The 13,151-nt window shown below is 41.6% G+C and overlaps 1 protein-coding gene across 1 annotated transcript in view; it reads right to left on the bottom strand.

Moving 5' to 3' along the window:
- Positions 1 to 317: 317 nt before the first annotated feature.
- The window catches only part of epha7 (eph receptor A7), a 318,329-nt gene continuing 305,495 nt past the window's right edge, over positions 318 to 13,151 (bottom strand). The window contains exons 11-13 of the mRNA XM_037686066.1: positions 11,161 to 11,354; positions 10,360 to 10,515; positions 318 to 779 (exon numbers count right to left, since the gene is read on the bottom strand). Coding sequence (XP_037541994.1) covers positions 665 to 779; positions 10,360 to 10,515; positions 11,161 to 11,354 — 465 coding nt within the window. The 3' untranslated portion in view covers positions 318 to 664. The remainder of the gene's footprint in view (positions 780 to 10,359; positions 10,516 to 11,160; positions 11,355 to 13,151) is intronic.

Genomic DNA, 13,151 nt, shown 5'->3' with positions numbered 1-13,151 from the left:
TGAGATTATGTCCAACCTCAACTATCATGCAGGCAAAAAACAAGCAAGGCGACGCATGAACGGGAAAAACAACCAAAAAAAAAACTGCAAACAGTTTGGAGTCCAGCACAGCTCAGCACCAACAACACCTCCAAAGTTCAATCTGCATTTATAAGTGAGTTACCCTGTTGTCACATCCAAAGAGAAGAAAAACAAGTTCTTTATGAGCCACGCCGTCTCCCTGTGGCAAGCAAAAAGTAGACATCCAAAAAGAAACGAGCGACCAAAGGAAGTAAACAAGCTTTTCTTCTTCATGAAGAAAATCCACAGCCGTGTTGTGCGCTGAAATCATTCCTAAAGGTAAATCATCTCCTGTCCAACTGCCCTTTGTTATGTGGTTGAGATTTTAGAGCTTCTACAAAAATAGAAGAAAAAAAACAGTTATCTTGTCCAGGTAGTTGCTGTTGTGTTGCTGTTTCTCTCCCTCTTCCTCTCCTTAGTGCCGTTTGAAGAGACAAACCTGAGTCCCTCACTGAGGAACGAAGGTGTGGTTCCAGTCTGGAGGAGTCAGACACAACGCACGTCCGTTTACTTTGAGCAGAACCCGGGCACAGCCCAGGCACCGCTCCGAATACGTTTTGCTTTTTGTGTCTGTGCCCTGACTATGGCAGCCTGTTTTGTCTCATCACACCTGGACACCTGTACCATGGAGAAGCAGCATCTGGGCTCTCATAGTCTGTATGCTGCTCATGATCTTCTTCTGGTGGCCAACCAGTGAGATCCCCAAGCTCATCACATCCCTGGAAGACAGGACAGCACATCAGTCAGGGGACAGCTCATGGACCCATGGACACCAACTTTACATTACTAGACAACATGATCATGTAAATTATGTCTGATGGACTCAAGTTAAAGACTAAACACACCCAACTTTTAGGAGCAGGACATGCAGGAAGTCCACATTCTCTTCCAGGGCTAGGGTTTTACATCTCAGGAGGACATAATAAAACTACAGTTGATGGGGACTGCCATGTTGCAGCCATTTTAAAATACTATGTGTTGAGGTTTGCTCTCAGCTTCCATTATACCAAATTTCAGATCAATATGGCAAAAAAAAAAATCTATGAGTTATAGACATGTTTTCTTTTAACATATGGCGGCCATCTTTGGTTTTTGATTTGGATCCAGTATGAGATGGGGAACATTCTCAGTTATAACCCCACCAAATTTCTGCTCATCTTTTAAAATAGCTGAGTTATTGTAATTTTTCCCTTTAAGCTACGGTGGCCATCTTAGATTTTTAATTTGCATCAGGAATGTATAACAACTTGCTCTCAGCTACTACCATTCTAAAGTTCAGCTCAATAATTGACTGAGTCAATTTTGAGTTTTCTGAGGTAGCTGTAGCAGACATCTTGAATCAAAATGGCTTCAAAAGTTAATCATTGTTTTGTTCAGAGATCTCTCCCCTCTAGGTCACGTGACCTGTTAAGAGTTCTCTTAGTGTTTTTTCAATGAGAAAAATGGCATCTCTGTTCACAAATTACTTATCCATGGTAACTCGAAGCGCCAATGAAAAAGTAATAGCACACATCACAATGCTGAGCCGGTTGTGTTGATATAACATTTGTGGGAGTACATGTTGTGGTTCCAGTCACATTAAAGTTAAAAGAAGAGCAAGACCATTTTCAGGTGGATAATAGGTGGCTGCCTTCAGGCAGTCTCCAATGATCTGGTCTTTACCTGGTTCTGAAACCATTTAAATCTTGCCTCTAATGAACCTATGGTGAAATTTGCTTTTAGTAGTTCTATTTCGTATAGTCAATGCCCACCTGCTGTGTGTGGGCCTCACCCCCGATCCGTATAAATTACGGTGAGACCGGGTAATCGACTCCCATTTTTTCTTCAGCCAGCTAGCTAGCACTGTCAGAAGAACGAAGAAGGAAAAGTTGTCCAGCTTTGACCGGCACAACCTTTGTCAAGGATGCCTGGGTCTCCACCACGCCAACCTCCTGCCGTCCCAGTGAGCTCTTCCTCCCCGAGGAGAAGCAGACGAACAGTCTTGTTCAAGGTAAGCGCCGAGGAGTGCTTTTCCGTGGCAAGCCGCTACCCGCTGGATGACGCCATTGCCTTTTCTAACGTGTTTTTTCCTTTCGGTAATCAAAGGCGATGTTAGTAGCAGCCCCGCTGAATGTTTTTTCAGTGGCGGGCCGCTACCCGCTGGACGATGCTACAGCCTTTTCTAACTGTTTGTTCCTCGCGGTAATCGAATGATTTCCTCAAGAAGGCGATGTCAGCAGCAGCCCCACTGAACGTTTTCCGTGGAGGGCCGCTACTCGCTGGACGACGCCACCGCCTTTTCTAACGTGTTTTTTTTCGAGGTAAATCGGATGATTCCCTCAAAAAGGCGTTTTTGGCAGCAGCTGAGTTTTTTTTTTTCTGTGGTGGGACGTTATGCGCCGGACGACGCCACCGCCTTCTTTGACGTAGTCACGCAGTGAATCAAATGACTCTTCCAAGAAAGGCGATGCGGCGCTACCCCCTCCCTCCTGGAGAGCGTAGTGACGGAAGACGAGTGGCCGAGCGGATGCTCAGCCACCTCGAATCTTCCCACGTTGGTGACCACACCGCTCCCAGCCATCTGCGCCCTCCTTTCAGAGCTGCCCGGCATAATCCAGGAGGATGTTAACACAAGGGATTTTCCGTCCCTCGCCTCCCTCCGCTCTGATAGGATGATCTGGCGGCAAGGTTGGCTCTGCCCCGACTCGTCGCCCTGACCCCACCTGACCTCGCTGTCCAGCTGTGACGTCACACTGGAACGAGGCTGCAACTGGGCCGGAAAGTTGAAGACATCTGTCTTCGCCTCCATCTCCAGAGTAGAGGGTTTACCGATCCTTGTTTTTTCCCTCGGTCCCCCCCGGAGCCAAGCCTGGCAGTGACACTTTGGGCAAAAGCTTCCAGGATGGACCAGCAACCTGTCCCTTGTAGTGGACTAGGCCCATGTCAAAAACTAAGTCTAAGGTCAAAAATCTTGACCTTAAGAACCTTGTGGGACAGGAACTGTCATTTCATTGATTTGAATCCAGAAATACAGGTTCACCCATCCTGAGACTTTCTCTCTGAAGATTCAAGTGAAAAGAACACTCTCTGTTTTATTATCATTACTATTTTACAAATGTTGATAATCAAAGTGTCTTAGTTCAAACCATTTTAGATGTTGCAGTGAACTAATCAATTTTATTAACTGTGTAATGATTTTTTCTCACGCAAAGTTAGAACTCATGTCAAAGCTGTTACAGAGTAATTATGCCTTTTCTGATTTCTGCTTTTGAATGAGCAAGTGTAAGTTGGTCCAAGGTTGGAGTCAAACGCAAAACAAGTTGTTGGCATGTTTTTAGAATCCTCTCAGACATAAATATAGAGGTTTTTGGCACCTGTTTCTGAAACGCGCCAAAACAAAACTCTCTCTGTCTGTGAGAACATTTCTGATCTTTCCATAACAATTCTTGCTGTCTTCTAACCTCTTACGTCACAAAACACACCCCGTCTGGTCGGTTCTGACCAATGGTAATACTCCCAGATGGACCGGAAAACGGCTCTTTAAAATGTCGGTACTTCCGGCAGATCCGTTTAGAAAGATGAGCCTCCCACAGGATGTGGTGCGTACGTTCAGGGAGCATGAGCTGCTTCCACCACAACGTTGTACACATCAAGTGGACAGTGTTTTCAGCGCTGGTGCACAGAGAAAGGCGTGGAGGCCATCTCATGGCCACTAGGTGGCATGCTGTACTTTCTGCAGCAGCTGATGAACAGAAATCTGGCGTTCAGCATAATTAAAACTTAAGCTGCAGCTATTTCTTCCTGTCACGAGGGCTTCGGTGACAAAACAGTTCTTAATCACCCGTTGATGAAGCATTTCCTGAAAGGTGTACGGAGACACAGACCGGTGTCACGTCCACTAGCTTCACAGTGAGACCTAACGATGGTCCTGTACGCTCTGATCAAAGCTCATTCTGAGTTTTTAGATCAGGTTTCACTTAAATTCTGTCATTAAAACAGCCCTGCTGTTAGTTCTGACGTTGATAAAGAGAGTGAGTGTTATCTGCTCTCTCTGTTGCTCCCTCGTGTCTCAGAATTCAAGTTGACGGCAGTTCAGCTGTACTGCGTTTTAACCCTGCTCTGAAAAGCATCACAAGCTCATTCAGATCGAGATTGATAACCTTGGATGGGCTTTATCCTCTTCCTCATAACTCTGAAGAGGAAACAACATCTCACCTCCTTCTGTCCCATGCGCCCTTTTTTCGTGTTACATGGCGCACACGGCCGCACTGCGCTACTTTCAGCATATGTTCGTGCATTACTGGGACAGCTCTTCAGGACGTCCTCTATCCACCCAGGGCCTCTCACACTGGTTGTGTGAGGCTATTTCTGAAGCTTACAGTTCATCTGGACTGGATCCTCCAGAGAATCTCAGCGCATTCCACCAGAGGGTTTTCATCCTCCATGGCTCTGCATGGAGGGATGACAGTGGAGAATATTTGTATGACGGCTGCCTGGTCATCACCATGTTCAATTAGTCGTTTTTATCTACGTGATGTTTCTACTTTCTCCATGACCCATTCTGTTCTCAGGGTTCTGACAGAATGATTATTATTTGTTTCATGGAGCCTCACTTTTGAGCTCAAACCTACCTGCATGCAGTCGTTGTGTGAGATAGTTATTATCAGTCACAAGTTCATGACTGCTGATTTTATTGTTATTAATCGGTTCATCCTGAGGAGCTGTTGGCCTGCTCTGTTCATTGTTACTGTTACAATTCGTATTCTCCGTTGTTCCTATTCACAGCAGCAGGTCTGCTATCTCAGCCTTTTTTCCTCACCAGAGATCTTCTCCGGTGCGCTCCTGCGCATGGAGCACGCAATTACGCAGCGCGTAATTACGCACACAGAAGACTGAGTGATGAAATGTTTTTTTTTTGTGCAAGCAGGTGCTTCATGTTGTGTCTGAGTGGACCCAGTGAGGCATAGACTACATCCTGCTTCGCCTTTAACCCACTAGCGAGAAGTCTTAAAGGGAGAAGCCTATATGAAACAGAACATTGGTTACGTACTATAACCCCAGATTCTATGAGTATAGGTGTAGCCCTTTAAGCTCTGGGCCTCACTGGTTCCTAAATGGCTGAAGAAAAAAGCTTTTTTGGGAGCCGATTACCCGGTCTCACCGTAATTTATACGGACCGGGGTGAGGCCCACACAGCAGGTGGGTGTGGACTAAAGTTTTTTCAGTGCAGCGCTGAGCGTATAGGGATAAACCCTCTAGCAACACGTCTTTAAGGGCTACGCCTATACTCATCGAATATGGGGTTACAGCACGTAACCAACGTTTTTGTTTTTTCCCATTACTTCGAATTAGACTAAAATCATTTTACAACCTGATGAATGATCATTGAGTGGCAGCCACCTCTTATTATCCACCTGAAAAGGGTCTTGCTCTTCTATCAACTTTTATGCGACCCGAACTTCAATGTGTACCTCCACAAATGTTATATCAAAACGACCGGCTCGGCACCGTGATGTGTGCTGTTACTTTCATTGGTGTTTTGTAAGGTTGCCCTAAGGTGTAAATGAACAATGTTTGAAAAAACGGAACTAATTAAGCCAAAGCGGAAGAGACCTGAATCACATTAGAAAAAAAAAACAGAATCACATTAGAAAAAACAGAATTACATTCGAAAAACGGAATGACATAAAAAAAATCAAAAAATCAAAAAACGAATGACATTTGAAAAAACGGAATTACATTATGCCAAACTGGAAGTTTTTTTTTAATTTTTACTTTATTAACAGCATAAAACCAAACAACAGAACAATATACAGTACACACACAACAGAGATGTGTGTGTACTGTATATGCTAAAAAAGTTAAGTCAGGTCCTCTGGATGTTCAAAAAACAACAAAAAATAAAAAATAAATCAGGATGTACTGTATATTGTTCTGTTGTTCAGTTTTATGCTGTTAATAAAGTAAAAAAAAAAATTCTTCCTGTTTGGCTTAATGTAATTCTGTTTTTTGAAATGTGATTCCATTTTTTTTCCAAAAGTAATTCCATTTTTTCAAATGAGATTTGGGCCACTTCTGCTTTGGCTTACCAAATTTTCCGCCATACACGTCGCACCGCCATCTAAGTCACATCAGTCCACATTTGTCTAATGAAGTGGAAAAACCCATAAATATGTCGCTTTGCCATATACGTTGTATCTGTTATGCGTCACCGCTGACAACCCGGAAATGTGGAATGGTGTTGTGCCAATAATCGATGGGCTGCCAAATGATGGCCACGGGAGCGTGCACGGGAGGACTTTAACAAGAATTTAACAAGACTAACACTTAAAAACAATTTTTTGTTTGCTCGAAATTATAATAAATGTGTGTGTCAGTCTAACATTTGTTTAATAAATGCACTTTAATAGTCAAATCAGCTGCATTTAAAAAATAGTTTGCTCCCTCGGTGCTCCATGAACGCGCAGATGAAGAGAAAAGGAAGGAGGAACGCGGCTTGTTTCTCCGAAAAATCACAAGAAAAGCACCTAAACAATTATTTGTTTGCTCGAAATTATAGCAAAGGTGTGTGTCAGTCTAACATTTGCTTAATAAATGCACTTTAATGGTCAAATCAGCTGCATTTCACTGGGGCAGTGCAGCTGGATTGACGGTCGGTCCAAACAACTAGCAGAACCAAGGTGGGGAGACTGTGGCTGGCCGATTGAGTCATTAATAGCTGGTGAAGATTCTCAGTCATCCAGGACATGGCAAATTCAAAAAAGTAAAAAAGAAAAAAAACCAATAAAGTCCAGTTGTTTTTGTTTTGAACATGTCATTATAGCTAAGTTTACCTATTACGTGATACAACTATTACTACTCTGTTGCCATCAAGTGGCTGAAAGTGGTACTGCTCTTTTTTTTTCAGTCAGAATGAATGAAAACTCAGCCAAACAATGGTTTATAAGTATGGGGGAAAAATCCATAAATATGTCGCTTCGGTCTATAAGTCACAGGGCATGTACATTATGCAAAAAACTGAGACTTATACAAAGAAAAATACTGTGATGTAATTCCGTTTTTTCAAATGTTGTTCATTTACACCTTAGGGCCACAGTAGTTTTGAGTTACCATGGTGATGTAATTTGCAAAAAAGACGCCATTTTTCTCATTGAAAAACACTGACAGAACTAGCTTCTAGCTGCCACAGTCAGGTCACATGACTTAAGAGTGTAGAGGTCTCTGAACAAAACTCTGATTAACATTTGGAGCCATTTTGGTTCAAGATGGCTGCCTCAGCTACCTCAGAAAACACAAAATTGACTATAAGTCAGTCACTCTTTGAGATACTGAGCAACATTTGGAATGGCTGTAGCTGAGAGTGGGTTGTGGGGGACTGCCTAGAACGGTAGCTGCCTAGTGCACATCTAATATCCAGGATGGAAGATTATCCAAGAGATAAAACATGATAACTCAGCCATTTTAAAAGATATTGAGCTGAAATTTGGTGTGGTTGTACCTGACAGTGATGTACAGCATATTCTGAATTCAAATCTAAAAATGATTCAAATCAAAATTTTTAAATTGTTGCAATGTGGCAGTCCCCGTTAGTTTCTACAGGTACTTTCTAGTTGATATTATGCCCTGATTTATGAAGCCGTAGAACTTAAAGAGGGTGGATTTTGCTCTTCCCTCCATTACAATAGCTCTACAAAGAGTTGTCTGCTAATGTGCAGTGTTTAGATGATTGTGGTGAAATGAAGAGATGTTAAAAACGATACAAGCAGAACGCTAAATGCAAATCTAAAGAAATCAGTAAAAAAAGACTGGTTGCACTTGTTAATGATGAAATGTTTGACCTTCTTGGTCTGTTCTACCCTGTGAGATGATGTTTATTAAACTAAAGCAGAAGTGGATGCCAACTTTTCCTGCAGATGTCTAAAAGCTCTCTGAAAAGACTATGAAGCTGTGAGCTCAGCATCTCTGAGCCACACAAACAAATACAGAAACAAATCATTTCTGCTTTTAAGTTAAAATACTCATGTTCTAAATGAAGGAAATATCAGTGCAGTAGTGAAGTCTTGTTGAAATAATGGAACTGATCCTTTAAAATATGGTAAACAATAGAAACTGAGCAGAAGAGAAAGACTTGTTTCAACCAAATATCTGTTCTAGAAAACTTAATTTACTGTGTAACAAAGTTATGTCACGTCCTCTGGACAGATTCAAAAAATTAAAAAGTATAAAAACTTGTTGAAACATTTCGTCTTTTATCCAGAAGACTTCTTCAGTCTGAGGAGCTGCAACAAACTCAGTCTAATAAATATCACCTTCTCGTAGTGGATCAACCAGCTGACATCCAGAACTAGCTGTTCACAGTGTCTTGCCCAGGGACACTTCAGCATGTGACTGCTGGTGGAATTGAACCCCCAACTCTTGCATTGGAGGACGACTGCTCTGACCACTCAGCCACAGCCGCCCATGTCAACAACAAACTGGTTGATCCACCATGAGAAGGGGCTATTTATAAGACAGAGTTTGTTGCAGCTCCTCAGACTGAAGGAGTCTTTTGGACAAAAGACGAAACGTTTCAACAAGTTTTTAAATTATTTTTGTAATCTGTCCCCATGACCTGACTTTACTTTGGTAGATTACTTCCCTGTGGTTTGAGTAAGTAAAGCCCAACCTATGATGCTAAGAAAAAGACCGAGTTGTTACCTCGTGAAAATGAGTGTTGTAGGGAAGGTCCTAGTTGTAAGGTCAGTCTGGTCATTTTAGAACTGATGTTCTGTCCAACAGTGATCAATACTTCTGATCAGTGACATCAATCAATCATACAGCTCTTTGAGTGTGCAGACAAGGGCAGACACCAAAAAACTTGGTTCATATTTATATTTCATTTTTTAGGCTCATAGAACCAAAAGAACACACTGGAGTTAAAAATCCCTACATTAGTTATTAATAAACCTCTACATTTCACATGAAACCACTTGTTTTGTTATTGGCTGTTTCCTCAGATTAACAGCTGCTGTCAGATGATTACGTGATAAATTAGGGAAGAAAAGTGGGGCTTTTAACAATTTTACTCTCATGGTGTCTACATCACAGATCCACGTGTACTTGTCCAAAGTTGAGCCCGACTGATATAGACATTTTTACTGTCACCGATACCAACAGAACCTCAATGGCCTATATCAGACTAAAATATCAGTCCTACCGATACGTATCGGTAGGACTGATACGTATCAGTCCTACCGATACGTATCAGTCCTTACGTATCAGTCTCTAGTCCAAAGGACGCTGCTTTTCTGGTTTGTGCAACAAAAACTGCCACATTGTTTGATGCAGGCGACCCAGGTTCAAATATTATAAACATTATTTCTTTATTTCAAACATACTTTGGCATAATGCTTTGGTTAATCTAAATATGAAACCTGATGGAAACATTTACAAAACTTTTATTTTTATTCCAATTTTAGCCAAGATTTTTGGAAAGCTAAAAGTAATCACCTGCAACCAGCTCCGGGTGGACTGGATGCCAGTATAAGATCAGCACAGGGAGGTTTTTATTCCCACTTTTTATAAACACGTGGATATCATGTTCTCCTAAGTTGTGTGATGTCTTTTTTTTTCATTCAACCTTTATTTCTACAGGTTAATCCCACTGAGCCTCAAGGACTCATTTACAAGAGAGACCTGAAATTCAGTCATTCAGTGTTGTTGCAATTATGTTTAATATTTTTTGTTGGGAACCGAGAAAGTGCTGCTTCACCTGCTCCAATGAGCAGATAATATAGTGATAGCACCCAAACGTATGTGTACAAAACATGGACTGGGTTTATGATGATGGTGCCGAGGCTGCTGAGCAGATCAGTTCACCAGGAGTTGGGTAAACTTCTGGACTGATTGGAATCACTGATCCACTGGACTGATGCATTCAGGATCCTCAGCACTGTGGGCAGAGACTATGCTCAGCACACAGACATTCTAATGTGTGAGATGTGAACACCGTGAGTGCATCTAATCCCACGACCAGACGCCCACTGTACCAGAGGCGCTGCGTTGAGAAAATGGCAGCGAGCAAAACAAATGGTGTCATACAAAAGTATTGATGTTTTATTAACTATTGTAGTGTTGATGTTTGGTTTTGGAAAAGTCTTGCTTCATAAACCTGAAAAACAAAACACAGGTCCTGGTTTGTTACCCAAAAGGTCAGCCCTTTTCTTCACTCTGATGTCACAGCTGATGAGGCACCAACTACTGACAACAATGCGACAGAACATCCCTTTAAAAATGACCAGAGCATCCCTCTAAAGTGGTTAGTTTGAATGCTGTACTCACTCTAAGGACATCCTGGCCACAGACTCTAAGGAACTGTAGCCAGCTGCTGTGAAGTTGTCTCTGTAGCGCTCCATCTTGATGGCTTCCAGCCACTCTCCCACCGAGCGGAAAGAAGCGAAGTCTGGTGTGCTCTGATCTAACAGGGGGCTAATTGGTCTGCAGGATGAGCAGAGAGAAACATTCATGTCTTATGTGAACAGGAAGTGTTCATCTGAAATCATAATCAAGCATAAGGCCAGACAAAGCAATGACTACAGGCATCCAGCAGGGTGGCAAATTGGAAAAGGGAGAGAAAAAAGAGCTATTCAGAGGTTTCGATCCAGAAGCAACTCATAAACAGATGCAGCGTGTCTGCCTGCACTTCTGAAAAATATTTTAGTCAATATCTTTTCAATCTGAATACATTTCTAAAGCCCTGCTCTGCAGTCTCTATATAATCGAGAGCTTTTTAACCAGATGTAACCTCTAAGCTCCATCTCACCTCAGGAAAGATGTCCTGACTGCAAATAAAATTCATCTGACAAATGTCAGAGTGCGTGCCGGCACTCCCTCTGCTCTCTGAAGTACGAGGAACTCATTATAGAGATTGATTTAAAAGCCCCGTTATTGACCATAAAGCCATACAGAGGCTGCTACGGGGAATCGATTCCCCAGGAATTATCTTTCATCTTTGAACTAGAGAGGCCAAATCATCCACTGAACACTTTAGACAATCTATTAATGGACTATAATAAAAGTAGAAATTCTTTATCGCCTAAGTCCACATTTGAAACAGATTCATTTAAGGTTTTATTTCCTTACCTTGTACATGTTCCCACTGGGGTTTTCAAGGTGTTAGGGTTGCGGATCATTTTATCGAGGATGCCAACGATCTGATCAAACTTGGGTCGTTCAGCTCGGTCTTTCTGCCAGCAGTCCAGCATGAGTTGATGTAATCCTGGAGGACAGTCCATGGGGGCAGGGAGACGGTAGCCTTCCTCTATAGCTTTTATTACCTGAACAACAAATTAAGACAACTGTTTGAGGTTCAAGTCTTTACTATACATTCTAACGAACAACATACTCTGGTAATCGTGCCCCTTATTAACAACTGCTAACTTTAAAAAGCATATCTAAAACTTTCTTATACTTTTCTATTGAATCGGCCTTTACTCTTACCCTTCATGTAATTTGAATCAGAAAAAAGCAAGACCTTTTTATTTTTAATTTCAGCCTTGTGTAAAGAAAATAATTATTTTTCCAACTTGCAAAAACTTAACTCTTATTAAAAGTGTTGCAATTGAATTATATCCCAGACATCAGCAGGTAAAGCTAAGAAGGTATTTTTGTATTCAGCTTGGGCATTTCTATAGCAGCTATGCAACCCTATTCAGTGATCAGTGAAGTTTGAACAATATTTTATAACAAATATTAAGGTGAACTAGAGTTTCTGGAGAAACTCTGATGGGACAGCCACGTTGTAGTCATTGTGTTTGTTCAGTGCCCTGGATGACTTCTTTTGTGACTTGGTGCTATATAAAGAAACTGAATTGAACTGAATTTCCACATTTTGATTTGACAGTACTATGTGTTGAGGTTTGTTCTCAGCTGCCATCATACCAAATGTCAGCTCATTATGGCAAAACATAAATAAATCAATGCGTTATAGTCATTTTTTCTTTTAACATATGACGGCCAACTTTGGTTTTTGATTTGGATCCAGTATGAGATGGGGAACATTCTCAGCCCCACCAAATTTCAACTCATCTTTTAAGATAGCTGAGTTATTGTAATTTTTTACTTTTAGCTAAGGCGGCCATCTCAGATTTTTTATTTGCATCATCAGGAATGTGTAACAACTTGCTCTCAGCTACTCCCATTCCAGATTTCAGCTCAACATCTCAAAGATCAATTTTGAGTTTCCTGAGGTAGCTGTGGCAGCCATCTTCAACCAAAATGTCTCTAAAAGTTAATCAGTGTTTTATTCAGGGACCTCTTCCCTCTCGGTCATGTGACCTGACTGTGGCAGTCAGAGGCTGTGAAGAGTTCTGTCAGTGTTTTCAATGAGAAAAACAGTGTCTTTTTTTGCAATTACGTCACCACGGTACTTTGTAATTCAAAATGACAATAAAAGTAAAAGCACACATCCCGGTGTCATTTTGATACAAGATTTGTGGGGATACACGTTGCGATTCGGGCCACATTAAAGTTGAAGGAAGAGCAAGACCCTTTTCAGGTGGATAATAATAGGTGGCTGCCTTCAGACAGTCCCCAATTCTCCCACACAACAATCATGAATATACGTGCGATAGTAAGGTCAAAGGTCAGTTTGACTTATAATATCTTTGTCCATGATGTAAATCAACAAACTAAAGTTCAGTGAAACAGCACGAACCTGCAGGTATCAGTTGCAATATGAAGAACTTACCAGTTGATGACTACCAGCCAATCCAAACCATTTTATGACCACAGTGGTTGTCTACATGAGTACCACTCAATATTTCTGTGGTAGAAGTGGCCTTAGTAAAAACTGGGTCTAGTGTGGAGCCACATTCTGTCATTTTCTAGCCAAAACATTTGTGGAGTTACACCATGGACAACTTATTGTAGACTGTCTTTTATGGACGGACAGATAGGGACAATCTAGGGAACAAAGAGTTTGGCATTTCTACGTCACTTGGATGTGAAGCAGGAATATACACAGGTTTTTACCAAAAGGGGTCACCTTGGACCTTGAAATCATTAGGGATCATCATTATACAAAGATACGTAGAAATGCCAAACTCTTTGTTCCCTAGATTGTCCCTATCTGT

The sequence above is a fragment of the Nematolebias whitei genome, chromosome 12, assembly GCF_014905685.2.
Source record: "Nematolebias whitei isolate Nwh7 chromosome 12, NemWhi1, whole genome shotgun sequence".
Taxonomy (NCBI): Eukaryota; Metazoa; Chordata; class Actinopteri; order Cyprinodontiformes; family Rivulidae; genus Nematolebias; species Nematolebias whitei.
This window is presented reverse-complemented; position numbering and strand designations above follow the sequence as displayed.